At 33.4% G+C, this 19789-nt stretch overlaps 1 protein-coding gene across 1 annotated transcript in view; it reads left to right on the top strand.

Moving 5' to 3' along the window:
• The window catches only part of ARID4A (AT rich interactive domain 4A (RBP1-like)), a 60068-nt gene that overhangs the window by 23896 nt on the left and 16383 nt on the right, over positions 1 to 19789 (top strand). The window contains exons 12-17 of the mRNA XM_004682089.2: positions 10182 to 10254; positions 11128 to 11222; positions 11371 to 11468; positions 11949 to 12180; positions 14728 to 14978; positions 17352 to 17549. Of these exons, the coding sequence (XP_004682146.1) occupies positions 10182 to 10254; positions 11128 to 11222; positions 11371 to 11468; positions 11949 to 12180; positions 14728 to 14978; positions 17352 to 17549 (947 nt within the window). The remainder of the gene's footprint in view (positions 1 to 10181; positions 10255 to 11127; positions 11223 to 11370; positions 11469 to 11948; positions 12181 to 14727; positions 14979 to 17351; positions 17550 to 19789) is intronic.

Below are 19789 nucleotides of genomic sequence, written 5' to 3'. Positions count from 1 at the left end.
TTTGTTTTGTTTGGGAGATAGAAGTTTGTTGATGTTTAGATGAGTGGGTAAATCAGAACTAACTTTTAGCATTGAGCAGTTAAGATGATTTACTTTGCAAGTTAAATAATCAACAAGTGTAAACTTGTTTTTAGTATTTTAGTTTTTTCTAAATAACCAAGGAGGAAAGAAATCTTTAGATCTATTACATGTGTTAATTAATTTAAATCACTACCATATGTAGTAACAGGTAACTATCCTAATTAAAGGTAAGGAAAGTGAGGGTCAAAAAGGTTAGGTAACTTTCCTAAGATGGCATAGCTCAAAGGTGCAGAACAGGGATTTGAACACAGGGTGGCCTGTCATAACTTCAAAACCTTACTTCTTTCAGACATTTCATAGGATCCCAGGGGTAAAGGGGAAGAAAAAAATCCTACACATACCTAAAGAATATTTTAGTTTGAGGTTTAATAAATCATAGAATTAATTGTATTTTATAAATAAGAATGACTTTCCATACAATATTACTGTCATTTAAAATTTATATATAATTTTAAGTAATCATCCATGGAGCTTCACATAATTTTTATATGAATGTTGTTGTCTGTTTATTCAGCAATGTTTTGTGACATGGGATAAATTATTTGGTATATTGTTGGTTGTTAGTAGGTAAAAGGGCTTAAGGGCAAGACAAAGAGAATGAATGAGTTACTGAAAAAGAATACCTATTTGAGCATGAAAAATACTTGTTTGGAAAATGTGTAATGCTCATTTTTATTTACATGTATATACACGTAGGAACTTATGAAATAAATTGAGTATACTTGTATGTGATGAAGGGCATATGAGATTTCTTTCCTTTTACTTCCTCTGCAGTATTTGGTTTTTTGCACTCTGAAATCAGAATGGCGGTTCATACTTACAGGCTGCCTACAGAGTTGCCATGGTAACATGCTGTTGGGTTTAAGTGAGCATGCTCGGAAAGACAGGAAGGTTTAGCAGAGGCTTGGCAGGTTGCCAATGGAGGTTTGCCAGATGCTTTGAAATGGGCTGTCTTTCTTTTCCTTTCATATAATGTCTGATTTTTATGTGGAAGAGAATGTAAGTAGTGCTGTATAACCCTGCGGATGCTATGCCCTAAGAGGGAAAGCAAATATTTGCAAGTCAGACTGAAAAATGTTCAGACACTGTACTGATTAAGTAGAAGGGGAATCTAACCATTTTGCATTTGAAAGAAAATGCAGCATATAGGTAAGATTTTTTTTTTGTATACTTAGTAACCTTTTTGAATGCCAAAAATGGGGTTAAATAAGAATTTTAGGTATTGATGATGTGGCTGATATGGTAGGACTGTAACCAAGCTTAATTGTTTCTTGTAAAAGAGACAGTAGGATCTATTTTTAGACCATCAGTAGATGAAGGCTTTTTTCTGAAAAATAAGATAGAGTTTGGTATGAAAATGATGAGACAGTTTAGCAAAATTCAGAATTTAAAGTCTAAATATTAAATGTGATTTTTGTATTTTATCTGTATTTACTTAAAGGTTATATGTTTTCACAGTAAATAGGCCACATTTTCAGGGTGTGAACTGTTGCAGTCTAGTTTTGCTTTTTTTTCCTTTTACATTATTTAGGATCTTATATTGCCAAATATTGAAAAAATACTAGTTTCTATTTCTTGCTAATACTTTTAATTGGTGTCCCTTTCAGAATGCATTTACCTATTCCCCACCCCCCTCCAAAAAAAAAAAAAACCTGAAATTTTAAACAAAGAGGGTAAAACAGCTTTATAGTAAGGTTGAAGAAGATGATTATAAAATAGTAAATATTAAGTAGTTCTTATCACAGCTACTAATTTCATAATAATTACAATGTTTTAATTGAGCTTTGAGTAAATTTTAGTAAAAGAGTGCAAATATGATACCTATTGTTTGCAGGTAATAAGTAAAAAAATTTTAAAAGGTTAAGGACCTTGGAAGGAGAAAATCTTCAAATGTATTACTTAAATTATGTACCTGTTAAATAATGTGAGCTGAAAAAATGTATACTGAAAAATAATAGCAAAATTACAAAATTTTGGTACTGATTATATGATTATTATTTTAGATTTTTTTCAGTTAATTTGTTTCATGCTTTGCCAAGTATATTTGATATCTTTTTTTCTGTAGCCATACAAGTAGATTTTCTTGAGTGAAATTTTGATTGCTTTAGGAAAAAAAATCAGCTGCATTCTTGTTCTTGGCTTTAAGATTCAATTGCTGAATCATTCTAATCTGTCTGAATTTTAAGTTTCAAAAAATTAAATATATTGGTAGACTAAAAAGCAGTTTATTTATATAGAAAAGGGGAATATATAGTTATGGCATAAAATTAATTAAAATCTGTAAGTCAGGGCCTACCTGGCTTAGTCATTATAGGCCGTTACTACATAAGTGAGGTTAAGCTGTAGTATTACATTACAGATCATATTCTTTCCCCTGTGTAATAATAATACTCTGCATTTCATGAAGACTTAGTGTTGTTTTACAATGATCAAAAAGATTTTTATAGAATTCTATAAACCTCCATAACAACACTGTAGCCTGTCATTTTGTGTTTGTAATATAGCAAGCAAACTGTATGCTGCAGAATCATACAAGTGTTAGATACTTCTGCAGTATTAATGGGCAGTAGACATTGTTTTTATATTTGGTGCTTTGACTGTCTTAATACAGACTTCAAAAGGAGATCTGGGTGCATGACTTTACCAAGGAGCAGCATCTTTTTTTACTTACTGTTATTTTTAATTGCTAAGCATTGTTGAATTTAGGATTCAGCTACAAGAAACATAATTTTGCACTGTTACTGGGTACAGAAAGAGTAAGTTTGACAGGAAATAGGTTTTGTCTATACTGGTGACTTTAAATTTTAACGCATTGGTAATTATATTTTTAAAAAGCCCTTAAAGATTATTTTTGTATTACTTAAATGTCTTTTAAGAAAATTTTACTTAAGAAAAGATACTACAGTATTTCCTTTTGAGTTTTGAAATTGATTGAAAAGTCCATGTAAACATAAGTAATGGTGTCAGTTATTCACTTATTTCTGACATGGTCACTTTGGATGAATGTAGGAGACAACTGTTAGAAAATAAAATACCAGGGAAATTTGCAGTCCTTTTTTTTCCTTTTTATTTGCTGCATGTAAGCTAATATGTTAGATCCTTTCAGTGTTCTACTAATTCATATTTACTTACAAATATTAGAAATTAGTGAACTATAAAAATACTCTTACTCATTTTTTATTGAGGAAACACATTGGTTTACTATACTATATGTTCTTTTTTAGTTTAGTAGTATTGCACACCCATTTCTCCAATCTTCATATTTTCTAAGATCAATGTATCATTTAATGCCTAAGACTATATTCCACTGTTGTGAAAAAAAAATCAGTGTTAATTATTCATAGAAATATGAATATATATTTTTGAAACTTAAGTTGTTATCTCTGTGTGCTTATGCCTTCTGTACATCAAATATAAACATATTTGTTAGTGATCTTTAAAAATCACTTTGGGCATAACCTAAGTAAATGCTTGCTAAAACTCAAAAAAAAAACCATGCTAAATTGATACAGATTAAAGAAACCCTTAAATATAATTCTAGTATTTTAGGTGTACCTAGTAGCTCCAACTCCCAATCATGTTTCTAAACAAGCCCTATAATGATACTCTTCAATGAGTAATTGAGATTTTTAGCTTGCATTCACATATAATTTATTTAGTAAAGTCTTAAATTTTAGTCTATTCAGTTAACAAAAATGTCCCAATGTATTTAAGGAAACTTTAATGTATAGTGTTAGAATAAGATTCTAACCAAATTAAGATCACCTAATGAGATTAGTGAGGATTGTACATTTTCATATATTTATGAAAAACTTCTCATAATTAAAATATTTTATAGTTATGGTAGTATAAGTGGATTGAGTAATTTTTCAAATACGATTTGATAACATCTATGCCAACTGTATGGTTAAAGTGGAATGCCTATGCCTTTTCAAATTACTAGTTTCAGTTTACCAATGTAATAATTTATTTTAGGCAGGTTAGTGTTAAACTGATTTTCCAAATTATAATCAGTATCTTACCACATCATGACATCTTAATTGATCCCTGAAATTTTTCTATTTAAGTATACAGAGTAGGGAAGAATGGTAACTTAGCTGTGGGTGAAAGTACAAAACACATTATAGTGAATTAAGTGTAAATGGGAAATCAGGAAACAAATTGGTATATGTAAGTTGAATATCATCTGTAATCTAACTTATATGATTACCTAGCATTGCTGGGCCTGTTATGATATTAATAAATTCCAAGTTCCTATAATCAAATTATATCCTCCATTAAACCAACACTGTACCACTCCAGACACAGAAAGAAGAAAGGATCTTCAGAAACCCCTCCTACCATAAGGTACACTGATAATAATGTTGTCTTCTGTAAGAGGACTCCCTCAGTTTATGCAGTGGAACTTATTCCGTATTTCCTATCACATTTTCCTCCAGCATCTTTAATCTATTCCTTTCTGTTGTATCCCTCTCATCCTCTTTCAAAAGCATATTTACATCTCTGCCACCTTTCCAGAGACCTGTGTAGATTCCTCCTACCAACCTCTAACAACCTTTTTTGGATATCGCCCTCTTTCCTCACCCTTAAAGATGAGGATATCCAATTTACATGCACTGGTTTGTTTCCTGACCTACCATTTATACTTAATTCACTGTATTGTGTTTTGTACTTCCACCCACAGCTAAGACAACTTTACTGAGGTTACCAGTGACCTCCAGTTAACTGTGCTATGTCCAACAAATGTTTGTCTTGATCTGATTTGAATACTTAGTAGTATCCAACATCTTAGACATACCTACTTTTTTTTTTTAAAGATTTATATACTTATGCATACAGAACTGGGGTACAGGCCAGAGGTGCAGTGGCAGTGAGAGGATTCACCAGAGACAGAGTGGGGAGCAGAACAGGCAGAACTGACAACACTGCTGAGGGGAGCAGGCAGGAGAGGTCTGCCGCACCATGTGGTCACCTCCAGGTGGGGGTCGAACTCATGCGGAAGTGGCTTTAGCTTCTTAGTGCTGTGCTTTAATCCTGCTGCACCACCAGGGAGGGCCCAACATACCCACTTTTTTTAATCTTTTGATATCCTTGATAATACTTTTTTTCTGGCTTATTTCCTAACTACATAATGTCACAACTCCAAATCTATATGTGCATCAAAGTTGTCTCATCTTAGGACCACACATTTATATTAAACTGCCAATGAGGATTCCATCTTCTCTAATAAGCACTTTGTATGTGCAAAACTATAACGAGAGTGGCCACATCTGATGTACTTATTAAGTGCTTTCTCCCCAGAATGAAGTGTTAATACTACTCCCCTTTTTCCAGCAGAGGGGTTTCTCAAATTCAGAGGACTCTGAGCTCATCTTCATTTTTTTGTTTTTTCGAGGGGAAAGGGTGAGTGACAGATGATGAAGGGATTCTAAGAACTGTGGAGTTAAGGGGCTGTATGAAGGTCTTCCAGAGTGAGCAGAGCCAGGAAAAACAACCAGTGGAGGATTTGTATACAGCAGCATGAGGAGTTGATGAAGCTATTGTCTAAAATAACATGGGATTACAGAACAGTATTTTGGTATTGGAAAATAAGGAAATATAAAAGGAAATGGTGATTGATAAGGGGGTGGAAATAGAAGATGTTGTATAATTACCATAATTTCTTAAGTATATCTGCAGGGTTTTGTCAAAGATGTTCATGCCCATTAACAAAAGGTGTGTACCTTCATATATGATACATAAAGCAGGGAAATGACAAAGACCAAATCTGATTACAATCCTTTCTCCCTCTTTAAATAGCAGTTTTTTACTTTGATTTGTTTTGACCCACACATTCATTAAAGCTATGTGTAAGTCACATGGACTTGAGGAGCTCTGTATAAAGAGTGTTATCTTTTACTTATATATTCATAATTTGGATGCTTTGTGTCCATCTCTCTAACTTGTTTTCTATAAAGTAAATTTGCTAGCTAAGCAAATAGCTCAGCAAAAAAAAAAAAAAAAATCTTGTTAAAAAAATAACAAAATGTATTCATCTCCCAGATGAGTCTATATCTATAGATACTTGTAAAATGCAGAAAGTGACTATAAATGGATTGGGAAAGGAATGAGGGGAATGCCTGCAGATGGTTGTGCCACAACCGTTGACTTAAGGTCGTCAGACATTTGTATTTTTTTTTGTCTGACTCCTATTGCATTTATATTAATATTAATGTTAACCCTGGAACTCAGTGACTATGAAACAGTTGAATCCTCTCCCCAATTTATTTTCAGAAGTATTTTCACTAACCTAATAACAGTGTGTCTAAACTAAATGACATCATGTGGTGATAAAATTGTGAATAAAACAGGCATATTGCTAAACTCATAGAACTTACTGGTTGCCTAAAGTGTATTAGAACTTTGAGAATAAAAAACATAACTTAGACTAAATAAAAATTTCTGCATTAAGCAAGTCCCCACCCCCAGCCTTCCATCCTCCCTCTTCTTGGGAGAGGAGTCCTCTTTCCATCAGCAGCTAGCAAGACCAATTTTGCAATCCATCAAAGGCATTCTTGGCAGAGAACTTTGAAAAACAAATCTGATTTAATTCCTCTTTAGTTTTCTCAGACTTCCTATCTAGCTACTGAATTCAGTTCCTTTTTCTCCGGCATATCATTACAAAGTCCTTTCCTAATCACAGCCAGCCTTTGCCTGGCTCATGTTTATGCTCTTTGACCTAACTCCTGTGCTATCCTATCCACTTTTCATATTTTAAGACTTTTTCTAATGTTATCACTATCACTCCATTCCCACTAGAATTAATATTCTTATCCTACCTTTCTCCTATTTTCTGCTCACACATTATAGCAAATCAGCTTGTTTTTCATTCTGTGCCCTTTGTCACATACAGGGCTAAAAGTAGAAGGGAACTTGTCTTTTCATTTTAATCACATTATGATTGCACAGTCCCTACCATATAAGTAACTATCAATATATGTTTGAGCTAAATTTGAAGTGTCCAAAGTCTGAAAATTCAGTCTTGTAGTATAGCTAGATACACAGCTACCTATAATACTAGGTAATACATAATGATCTAACTAAAATTGTATAGATTTCTTGAAGTTATGATCCTGCACAGGCCTCTTCTACATCCTTTATAAAGTTCCGTGCCCTAACTTTTTACTGTGTGCATAATTGCTCTTCACTTGCTTGACTAAATGTAGAAAAGAAGACTCATTCGCAATCTACTAGATTCTACCTCCCATTATTACAAACCATTCTCACTCAACAACCTTAGGGAAAGCAACATGTTCTGACTATTGATGAGAGGTGCTATAGTTATGAAAATCCCATGAGTAAAGAAACTGTACGGTGATAGTAAATAAAACTCCCATTGAAAGCCGTCTAAGATAGATTCTTCAAGCTGGAAGCATTATTTCACTTACGCAGTTTTACTCCAAGATGGTAGCAAAATGGCTATTAAAAAATTGGGAAGAATTTCTATAAGAGATTAACTATTTAAATTCTTGTAAAGACTATCATGTAAAACTTTGTTAAAAGCCTCATCTTTCTTTTTTTGTGTGTGTGGAAAACAAATTTCCTCTAGAAGTATTTGCCTATAAGTGGTTTTTCTTTTTCATTTATATCTGCACTTGATAACTGCATCTAAACTTATAACTTATACATCATAACCAGTTTTTATATATGTAACTATATTCTTAATCATTGAGAATTAATTTTGGTACTGCCTGATAGATAACTTGCAATTGATGGGTTAATTTTATTTACTGTTTTGGGAAGATATTTTTATTTCAAATTAGTGCCTTTTTAAAGATGCTTTTACAGATGCTGGATACATAGTCTAACTTGAATTCTATATGACCATCAATACTGGAAAATAGGTATTAGTCTAAGAAGAGAATATTGAGAGGATGGAAGAACCTAGGGCAGTTTGACACAAACTTTTAATTTTTCCCTCACACCTAAAGTCCTTAAAATGACTGTCTAAAATGACTTTTGAGGTGTTGGATTGCTTTTTTTTTTTTCCTATTTGCAAAAGCAATATTTTAAAATTTTATATGGGGGAAAAGCTGTCATCTAATAATTTGGACATTTAGTAATTATCTCTGAATTTTGTGGTGATTAGTAACTGTAAATTGCTAATTTTTGAAGCTTACTAGAACTCTAACTTAATTTTTTTATATTTGGGAAGACTGAAAGTACTCTAATGCTATAAATAGTTCTGAATGAATGTACTTAAAGAATGTACTAAACAGTCTTAGTCCCTTTCCTTTGATTGTCTTTTTTTTTTTTTACGATTTATTTATTTATGCATAAGAACTGGGGTATAGGACAGAGGTTCAGGGGCGGTGAGAGGCTTTACCAGAGACAGAGTGGGGAGCAGAACAGGCAGATCAACGAAGCACACTGCTGAGGGGAGCAACAGGTGGGCCAGAAGAGGTCTGCTGCACCATGTGCTCACTTCCCAGGGCAGGGATCAAACTCATGCTAAAGTGGCTTTAGCTTCTTAGTGCTGCGCTTTAACCCGCTGTGCCACCAGGGAGGGCCAATTGTCTTTTTTTTTATTAGGCTCTTTAACCCATTCATTTATTGACCCTGACTATATTATCAAAGATTATAATTCTTAAAGGATACATTTTATTTTACTTTTTAATATATTTTTCTTATGTATATTTACATTATTGTTCATTTTATAACAATGTTTCCTCCCCTCCCATCATTCCCATAGCCCCCCACATTTATCCCTTCTCCTAATCTCTCTGTCCCCCTCCCCTGTGGGATCTCTCTGGTTTATACTTGTCTGTTTTTGTATTGTTTTATTGTGTTTTGTATTGTAATAAAAACATACTCCCCCCCCCCAGTCTTACTTGGTTTTCTTAAATTCCTTCTATAAGTGAATCCATTCAATTTTTTCTTTTTCCTTCTGACTTATTTTCACTGAGCATTATTTCACTGAGCAACTCCATCCATGTTGCTGTGAAGGGCATGAGTTTATCTTTTTTGATTGCTGAATAGTATTCCATTCTATACATATACCACATCTTCTTGGTCCATTCATCTAGTTTTAGGCATCCAGGATTTTCCTAAAGGGCTTAGTGTCCTCTTGACTTGGAATACTTAATATTTACTGTCTGACAGGTTGGTTTGTTTTGAATATGGCTTTGAAAGACAAAAAGTTTTTTAAAGTACAGAAGAGTAATACTCTGAAACTAAATTACAGTAATTTATATGGAAGAAATCTCAGCATTTTATTTGCTTATAAACAGAATTGCTAAACATGTTCTAAATATTAATTTATAAGTCATCTATTAGAAAGGGGAACATTTTATTAAAACCTATAACCCATTTGACTAGAGCTAAAGCCTTGGCAGTGAAGGACTTGTTATTTATATAATTAATAAAAATTAACAAGTAGATATATATAATTATTTTTATAGGCAAGTTTATTTTTTTTCCTCCTCCAAGGGAATTAATGTATCTAATTTCCTTCCCTAAGAAATAAGCTCATTATTTTCTTGGGTTACAAAGAGAACTACCATAGAAGAAAAACAAATGAAAAAGAAGACTAGTATGGGGCCCATGACAAAATATTTGTCATTATTGTGTTCCTCTATCAATCTATTCATGTGGGCCATGTGGTATTTTGATGAATTTTTAAAAAGATGCCAAATGAGGTAAAAATGGTCACCCCATTCCTAAGCCTTTTCCTCATAGGTAACTGTATTCCATATGATTATACTTAGAAAAGGGTTAGAGTGATAAATGAAGTGAAGGGTAGAGATTCTATATCTTGAGAGTTGCATCATATCAGCTCTATCAAAACATTAATATAACCTAAAATTTGGCACTGTAATAGTTTAAGAAAATGTGTACTTTCCACTTCACTAAAATGTTATTACTCAAACATATTGGATTCACAAAACAAAAAACCAAGAAGTCGATGTATACTTACCTACATGTGGGAATCCTTGACTGCATAATTTGTTGTACTGGGGACTTGACTGGCACTCTACTCTAAAATTAAAAAAGTGAAAATGACAGTATATTTATTCTTATTCATTGTTCTATACTTACATTTATATATTTTACTTTTACAGCCTGAGGAAGAACTCGATCCTGAAGAGAGGGACAACTTCCTCCAACAGCTCTATAAGTTTATGGAAGACAGAGGTACTTTCATTCTCATTATTAAGTAGTTATTTCTTTTACAGTTTCATGTTCTAGATTATGTATTATTTTTGTTTGGACTACTGGGTGTATGGGCTTGGATTTCAGGTAAAGTCTAAGAACCAATTACAGCTGGCATAATTAAGCCTTTAGAATAAGATGAATTGTTTTAGCAATTTCGAGTAGTATATATAAGAACACAGTTCTAGAATAATTTTGGTTTAGTTTCCTTGAGATTAATAGTATTTCAGAAATAGAAAGTGAATGGTCATCCTGTTACTCTACATACCCACTAATTACTCAAACTGTATTTGCAGCAAGTAAACTAGCCTATTCCTAGTCTGAACAAGTTAAATGCAAGACAACAGTCACTGTGTAAATAGAATAGCATTTCTAGTAGTTTGATGAAAAAGAACCTTTATAAATCAACATAGTACTTGACATTACAGTAGTCCCAGAAAATTCTCAGATTTGTTGATCCTAGACATTCTGTAGCCTTGAGACATCATCCTTCAAGTTACTCAAACAGTCTTTAACATTGTGTTGATCCAGTGAAAGTGGAACCATAGTTCTTTCCATTGTGTTTGTTCTTGCCTAGGCTTTCTTAACCAGTAACATTTTTAGACACAATTTGCAGTTCCAAGTTTAGTTTAACCCAATTCAGTGGCAGGAAGATTGATTTTGTTAGTTATAGAAATATCTCTAAAGATCACCACAAAGCTATAAACATAATATTTGTGTTGGCTTACATAATTTAAGGTTCTTTAAATATATGTCTTGGATTGTTGAAATTTTGGAAATTCAGAGCAGCTTATTTACAGTTTAGTATTATTCATTTGAATAAACATTTTATTTCTACCCTCTGATATTAAAAAGGTACTCCAATCAACAAACCACCTGTTTTGGGCTATAAAGATCTCAATCTCTTCAAACTCTTTAGACTGGTTTATCATCAAGGTGGATGTGACAATGTAAGTAAGGATGTAGTAAAAAGTGAAATCATCTAATAATGCATTGCTCTATGCACTTTAGGTATTAAATAGATTTTCTTAATGAACATTTTAGTGTAAAGATTATTTCCCTTTGTAAATGTTAATAATTAAAAACTTAATTTTCCAGATTGATAGTGGTGCTGTATGGAAGCAAATTTATATGGACCTTGGCATTCCTATTTTGAATTCTGCTGCTTCCTACAATGTAAAAACTGCTTATAGAAAGTAAGTAGTATAGCTTATTCATCCAAGAATACATACTTATAGGGAACATTTTCCATTTAATTTTTAACAAATAAAAATGTCAATCAAGGAAAACATATATAAAAAGCTTTAGGCTAATAGATACTTGTGATTGAAAATTATTTATCTCACTGCACCAAGTCTACTTCATTTTCCATGCTATTCTGAAATCACTTTCAAAGTTAGAGAAGAAAATGCACTATTTATAGTCTGAAATGATAATAGCGGCTCTAAAACTATACCTTTTGTGGTGAACAGTATATCAAAACTCTGATAACTGTGTTCAGTTTTCAGAAGCTCAAGATTTTTCAGGGATTGTATAGTCCTACCTAGAACACGAAGAAATGAATAACAGAAAAAGTATCTTTCAAAAAATGCTTGAATTTCATTTTCAGAAAGTATATGTTTAATAACCAAATGCAGACTTTGAGATATCTTAAGATGAAAATACTGTTTGTTTAGGTATCTCTATGGTTTTGAGGAGTATTGCCGTTCTGCAAATATTCAATTCAGAACTGTTCATCACCATGAACCAAAAGTAAAAGAGGAACAAAAAGACTTAGAAGAATCAATGGAAGAAACTCTAACAGTAGATCAAGAAATGCCTTTAGTAGAAGTGAAGAGTGAACCTGAAGAAAATATTGATTCAAACAGTGAAAGTGACAGAGAAGAAATAGAATTAAAATCACCAAGGGTACGTAGTCTTATCTGGTTAATTTTAAGCATAATTTAAAATTTTTATTATTTTATTATGAATATTTTAATATATAAACAAATGTACTCCAGTGAACTTAGTCTGTTTTCCAGTATATTATTACTGTATTGGATTTAGCCAAGGTATCTTAACTACCTTTTTTGATATAAATCATTGCTTCTACCCAAAACCATTCCTGCTGTGGTTTTCTGTTTCTGTCTAAGTCATTCTCAGTGGGTTCCACCTCCAATATTCACTTTCTTCAAGTTTTCTGCTCAGTGCCACTTTAGTGAAGCTTCTTCCTCCTGGTCACCTAATCTAAAATTGTTCCTGCTTCCTCTCATTGGCACTCCCAGTTCCTCTAATGCTGCTCTTTTTTATCTGTAATTTATTTTGTTTTTAGTTATTATTTTTAATCCCACTTTGCCTAGAATCATAGTGCATGAGGATAGGGACATCTAAAATAGTGCTGGCATTTAAAATAGTGCCTGTTAACATAATAAAGGATTATTAAATAGTTGTTGGATGAATGAATCTTCTCTTTATCATACCCATGCATCTTTTCTTTTTCTGTTTCTCCAGACTTGTGGCAGTTTTTTCATGCTCTGCTTTGCTTTCTTGTTAGCTACACAATGGTTTTATCTTATAATATTGCTTCCTTTCTGTTGTGATATAGTTCTATGCAGGAATTGTCATCCACAATGATCATTGTCAAGATAATACCTGAGTGGTAGGATTTATCAAAATTTAGGAAAAAGGAAATTTTATCACACTGTCAAAGAAGTGCTATGTCTTATTTTTCAGTGAAATCATATTTACCGAAAGGAAAAGTCACCCTTTTATTTGCTAGAAACCAGGTTTTAAAACTGTCCATTCTGAGTTGTGTGTAGTGAATGAAATCTTCTAATGATTTTCATGAAACATCCAAACTGGTTTCTTTTCAATTAAAAATTTTTAGTTTTAGTTTTTAAAAATTATGCTGAAACTTAACACATAAAAAAACTTGGCACATAATATGTGCCATCTTTTCTATTTGTAAGTATACAGTTCAGGTGCAGCTGTAGCCTCTATTAGCATCTGTCTCCAGAACTTTTTTCATCTTACAAAACAAAACTCCCCTCTCCTCTCTTCCCCAGCTTCTGGCCACCACAATTCTACCTGTTTCACCATGAAATTGACTACTCTAGGCACTTCATATAAGTGAAATTACATAATATTTATTCTTTTGTAACTTGCTTATTTCACTGAGTATAATATATTCAAGGTTCACTCGTGTGTGTTTTAATTTTCCTTTTTTTTTAAAACTGAATATCTCCATTATACATAACTGTGATGTATTTCCATGTCATTACATAAAAGCCTTCCTCATTGAATGCAGAATATATGTGGAGTACTGTATAGTGTATCTGTGCCATAAATTTACCTTCTTAATGATTTTCTCTAATTTTCTACTATCGTAAAAAAAGCCACAACAAATTGTTTGTAAAAATACCTTCATTTATCTGTATATAGAGCCAGAAATCTCAAAAATGAGATTTCTACAACAAAGATAGACCTAAATTTTGATATGCTACAGTTGCTTTTATTATTTACTTACAATTAGTTAAATAGTACCTGGCACTACTTAGTTCTTAGTATACAAAAGTGAGTCAGACAAAGTCCTATCCCTCAAATAATTTAAGTTCTAATTCTTAGTGATGTGTGTGTGTGTGTATCAGATATATATATACATATACCCACACACAATCACGTTTCTTCTTTTTCTGCCTTTGAAGTTTTAATAGCACATAAGAAGCAAGCAAGGAAAATATTTGTCATACTGAGATATTGTTTAGTATTCCAATGCTCCCTAAGCTGTAAGCTTTTTTTTTTTTTTTTGGCCTTTATACCAAGTAGAGGGAATTCTGCCAGTGTAAAGGTTGACTTGGTGAGAATTTACAAGATAATAAAAAGCTCACCAGTTTCATGGCTAGTTGAGCATGCAACAAGGGACTGGATAAAAGCTGGTAGGACAAGTGGGCTGCAGGCCCACTGAGCTTCCCACCAAATAGTCATTCAGAAAAATCTGCTCATTATTTGGCCATTGACGCAATTCAGACCTTTCAAAATTTAGTCACAGAGAAATACAATGATAATGTAAACTTGGTGTGAATTGTCACAGATTAGAGACTTACAGAGCTTTAAAAAGTCTATAGCAGAGGGTTAATTTATTATTATTAACTTGTATTACTGAAATTTAGGTAATTCTTTTGAAAAATTTCACCATAATCAAATAATAAAATTGAGATGATAATTTTAGTGATAACAAAGGAGGAAATTTTTATGTTCTATATAGTCAAGGATTATATAGACCTAGACATAATTTACATGGATGATTCTTTTACTTTCAAGAGGAAAGTATGCAGCAGTTAATGGGGTAACAGTGTTATATGTCAATCCAGAGAGAAAAGACTAGTTATTTGCTGTGAAGGTATAGAAAAGACACCTTTTTCCTGCTATTTCCCCGTTGGTAGTAGCTTTTTAAGAGATTTTTATCCCTTCAATTAGGGAAGAAGGAAAATTGCTCGAGATGCAAATTCTATTAAAAAGGAAATTGAAGACGAGAAAACAGAAGACAGATTAAAAGATAATGATACAGAAAATAAGGATGTAGATGATGACTATGAAAGTGCAGAGAAAAAAGAAAATGAGCTACTACTGGGAAGGAAAAATACACCAAAGCAAAAGGAGAAGAAAATGAAAAAGCAGGAGGATTCTGACAAAGACTCAGATGAAGAGGAAGAGAAAAGCCAAGAGAGGTACATTATCTTATATTTGTTCTCCAGAAGCACCTGTCTGGGGTACAGCAGCTCTCTGTTCCTGCTTAGAGATTCAGGTTTGAGGGAATGTTTTCTTATTGGGACTTCCATTCCTCTTGTCTAATGAAGGTGAGACACATTGTGAAGATGATGTGTATCGCCTTTCGGAATTGGAGAATATACTGGTCGCACCATTTTAATAGCACTTGTGCCCTAAACAGTGGCCTCAAAGAAGGCTGCGTCACCCAGTCAAAAGAAAGGTCCTGCAGTTGACAGCAGGGAAGGGAGCTGGAGAAAAATGGAGGAAGTGGACAAGAGGAAACAGCGACAGCAAAAATTCCATTTTAAAAAAGGTACAATGTGGGAAAGCTAACAAACACATGGGTGCACAGTACTAGCCATTGTTTCTGTGTGTTAGCTTCATCTAAGACCTTTTTCTTTTTCAAGTTATTGTATTAGAATAAGTGGCATGCACCCCTGATTCTAGTTTGGAAAATACATTCTTGCCCCACATCACACCAATAATATTAGATTTTTAATGTCCATCCTGTTTGCTGTTGAGTGAGATTGTATTTTTTCCCATGTATTGTACATGTATGAACTGAATGGACTTAAAAATAACCAAAGATTAGGCAGTCTAGCTACAGCAAAGTAATGTGCAACATTACTGTTTTCGTCAGCCATTTCTATATTGTCAATGGATCTACTAATTTAATATATTATTAAAAAATAAAGTTTATATCAACAGCAGCAGCATAACACACTTTTAAGCTTGCCTCCATAGTTTTTTTTTTTTTGGAATATTCTCTGATGCTAAATATTCTAGAAACTTGAGTGGTTAAGCAAAATTTGGGAAAAGTGACCTGCTACATCTAAGTAGTGGCTGCATCCATCTTAAAATTAAACATGGAGAAAATATTTGGAAAAATATAAATGATTGGTGAGTGAGAAAGTAATTTCATGGTACAATACCCATAGATATGTGAGCTGTCACAATTGCATGTGAATTAGACTAGTGAATAAAGAAAATTCTGCAGTGAAACATGATTAGGGTTAGGGAAAGTGGGAGGAAATAATTGGAGTTGAACAGAATGATGTGAGTAGAGCATTATTTAAAATAGTGGGGTAATTTAAAGAAAAGGTGAACCAATTAAAAATAAAACTTAATTGTATTTTAAAGGTTTGTTAAAAATAAACGAAACATGGTAAATGGACGAAGGTAATACGTGGTTTTAACAGCCTTTATAATGGACATGCAAATGGAACTAAAACAGAAAATTTCACAAACAATGTGAATAAAATGTTCCCTTTCATTAAATAAAATTTGAATATACTGACAAACATAGTCTCTCTTCTTATGCTATAGCAGGAATTATGAACATGGGAGACTTCTTTATAGAGCTTTCTGTTTTCAGTAGTTTCTCTCAAAGTGATTTGGAATTACCTTCTCAGGCTACCTTTGGAAGGTACCCTCCAAAAGAAAACATTCTCACTGCAAATGAGTTGTGAAAGCTTCTTTGTATTGGGGCCCATAGTAGTCCCAAAATAATTTCCTATGTTTATTATAAAGCACAATGCCACCACTTAAGCTTGTAGAGCTCTTAAGACACTAGATCTTTGATGAAAATCTCTTCCAAATCCTTATAGGATTAATACAGAATGTTTTATTTGTAAAATGTTAAAAATATTGTTGGATCTCACGATGTACTCTCCATTATACCTGGTTATCAAAACAAAGAAAAGTAAAGAAATAGAAATCAATAAAAGACATGCAAAGCTTTATTCTTCTGGTTCTATCCCAGTTTCAACGTGTGACCCAATATTCAAGTATCTACTGCTTTCTTAGGGCAAGGAATCTTTAAAATATAAACCAGTTTAAAATTTATGATTACTGTGGTAGTAGCCTTTTTTTCTGCCCACCAAAAAAATTAGTCCTGCTCAGAACCATTCCAGATTGAGCAGAAAGTAGCAGTAAAATGTAAGGCAATTTAGTCCAGGAAGTTACAGACTATTTCTAGATCATTTTCACATATAAGATGGCACTTGAGTATGAATCCTGCTCTTTCAGAGCATATTGTTCTTTGTTTTATCAAAAGATTTATTTGATTCCACGTTATCATAAACTATGACTATTGCTTGTTTTTTAAGGAATATGGGTTGATTTTTGGTACAGTGTACCTTTATATAATAAATTTCTTAGTAAATAGCCCATAAAAATCTTCTCCTTCTCCTCCTTCTTCTCCTCCTCCACTGACATGCAATTAAAGTATTACTTAGGTTGTTTTATTCTACTTTTGGCATCTTTTAGCATATATTATTTTGTTCTCCATTAAGTTATCAGTAGCATTATCAATGTGTTATAACTTACTACAGGGAAGAAACTGAAAGCAAATGTGACTCTGAAGGGGAGGAAGATGAGGAAGACATGGAACCTTGCCTAACAGGAACCAAAGTGAAAGTAAAATATGGACGAGGGAAAACGCAGAAAATCTATGAAGCCAGTATTAAAAGCACTGAAATTGATGATGGAGAAGTTCTATATTTGGTACATTATTATGGATGGAATGTCAGGTAAGCAAGAAATGTATCCTTGTACTGCTGAAATTTCTCTCACTGGTTCAAAAGGTCAATTTAATGTTGTAAAGAACTAAAGCAAATAGTATATGTGTGTTTACAAAGTACACCTTGCACCTGATTTTTCCAGGACTCCAGACATTCTCAGTTTGACTAGCTATGTCCATGTTGCAGCCAAAGGTCTCCAGGGTGATACCTGTAGCTCAAGAAGTTGGGTTTACTGTTCATTTGCAAGGAGGGAGAACACAGAGCTGGGGGACTTCACTCAGCAAGAGAGTGCTATAGAAAATCAATGACCACCAACAGTATCACCTGTGGCAACAGCAGTAGCCCAGGATTTTGTGGGAACATCCTGCAGAACATGTACGGGCAGTTGTCAACAATACAAGCATCTGTTTATTATTTATCAGAAATGAAGCTTGTGTCAAGCATTGTAGTAATTCTAATTTGACTGACTAATATTAAAAGAATGTTAGAAAGGAGCCTCCCTGGTGCCATAGGGTTTGGGTCTCTGCACTGTGAAGCTCTCCGCAGCTACTGTAGCATAAGTTCGATCCCAGGCCAAGGAGATGCAGCAGACCTCTCCTCTCTGGCCTACTGCTCCCCTCAGCAGTGTATTTCAGTCAGTCTGTCTGTTCTGCTCCCCCCCACCTCTGTCTCTGGTGAATTCTCTTACCCCTTCACACCTCTGGCCTGTACCCCAGTTCTTGTATGCATAAATCTTTAATGTTAAAAAGGATTTAGATTTGAATTTCTGTCATGATTTTGAGGCGAATTTAAAGAAATGGGGCTTTGCTCTATATTGGATGCTAAAAGAAATGTGGATATTCTGACTGATTATCTTAATGATTATCTTACCTAGAAAAAGAGGACTAGACCAAGGTTAGTGCTATAATTAGTGAAGGAGCAGTAGTCACTTTGTTGGGGAAAAATATGATGTTTATTATTTTTGTGTCTTAGTTATTGTTCTTATTTTTTCTGTTTCTAGATCCATGATTAGGGAGTGGTTTTTTTGGTTTATTTTTAGAGGTTTATTACTCCTTTATTTATTTATTTTTATTACAAAAGTTTATTTTTACATCTAATTACTCATTTATTAATGAATTATATTGTAAAGTCTACATCTACAACTTAATCTGGAAGAAATGCTTTGCTTTTACACCAAAGACACATTTATTATAGTAGAATAAAACAGACACAGACAAAAGACCAAGTACACGTTAAAAAAAATAAAAGACTACATGTTTAATCTGGTCTCACTTTTGCTATTTTGAAGCATACCTTTCCTATGGGAGTGGTTTATTTCTTAACCTATCGTGGTCACTGAGTGAACTTGTCTAATGTTCTGTGAAGGTGTTCAAGTTCAAAAGGAGAGTAACACAACATATCTGTGTGTGCCCACTCAGCTCAGTAACCATAGGAAGGCCCAGGTGATAGTGCCAGACCAACTCCTGAATGTCAGAGACTGAATTTTTCTGTCTTTCACAAGTCTTATGTGTTTAATACCTCTGCCTGGCTTGTATTTGCTTGGAACTAGTGTAAGCAAGGTTTTTCAACATACTAGAGATGCAAAATGTATGCCTCAATTCCGTCATTGCTATGTTTATGGAAAAAAGGTATGTACTCTATAGAGAAATAGTGGTAAAACCTATGTTAACATGCAGAGTGGTTAGAAACCACTTAGTGTTCCACAAACATGAACCATTTTCTTGAGTGAGGGAGGATTTGGTTTCTCCCATATCACTATTGCTCTGAATGTATATACATTGTTGAATTCTGGAAGAAAGAATTACACTTACCAACTTTGAGTCATTATATTTGCAGTTAAAGCACGTGTTAGCCTTTTTCGCCCATTAGAATCGATTCAGTTCACAACCCTCCAGTCTTCCATTTTTGTGTATCTTTTCTGCTTTCTGAAATTTCCCCATTCTACCATATTTTGCCCATTTTCACATGTTTTACTATATAACTCTTTTCAACATTTGTCTTATTATAGCTTCACACTCTTCCTAACTGGTTACTCAGTGGCTCATGACTTTTCCACTACCTGTGCATACTCCTAAAAGCTGGTAATTCTGTCCTGCTCTTTAAGAGAGTCCCTATAGTTCCTAGAGAACCTATTTGAACTTCTGAAACAGGGAGCATGTTTAACTGTGAGGGGAATCCTAGAATAACCCTATTTGGCTACATTTATGCTGGAAGTACCCTAACGCTAAGCTGCGGTCACCAGACTAGTG

The sequence above is a fragment of the Condylura cristata genome, unplaced genomic scaffold (genome assembly GCF_000260355.1).
Source record: "Condylura cristata isolate star-nosed mole 26May11 unplaced genomic scaffold, ConCri1.0 scaffold00013, whole genome shotgun sequence".
Lineage (NCBI taxonomy): Eukaryota > Metazoa > Chordata > Mammalia > Eulipotyphla > Talpidae > Condylura > Condylura cristata.
This window is presented reverse-complemented; position numbering and strand designations above follow the sequence as displayed.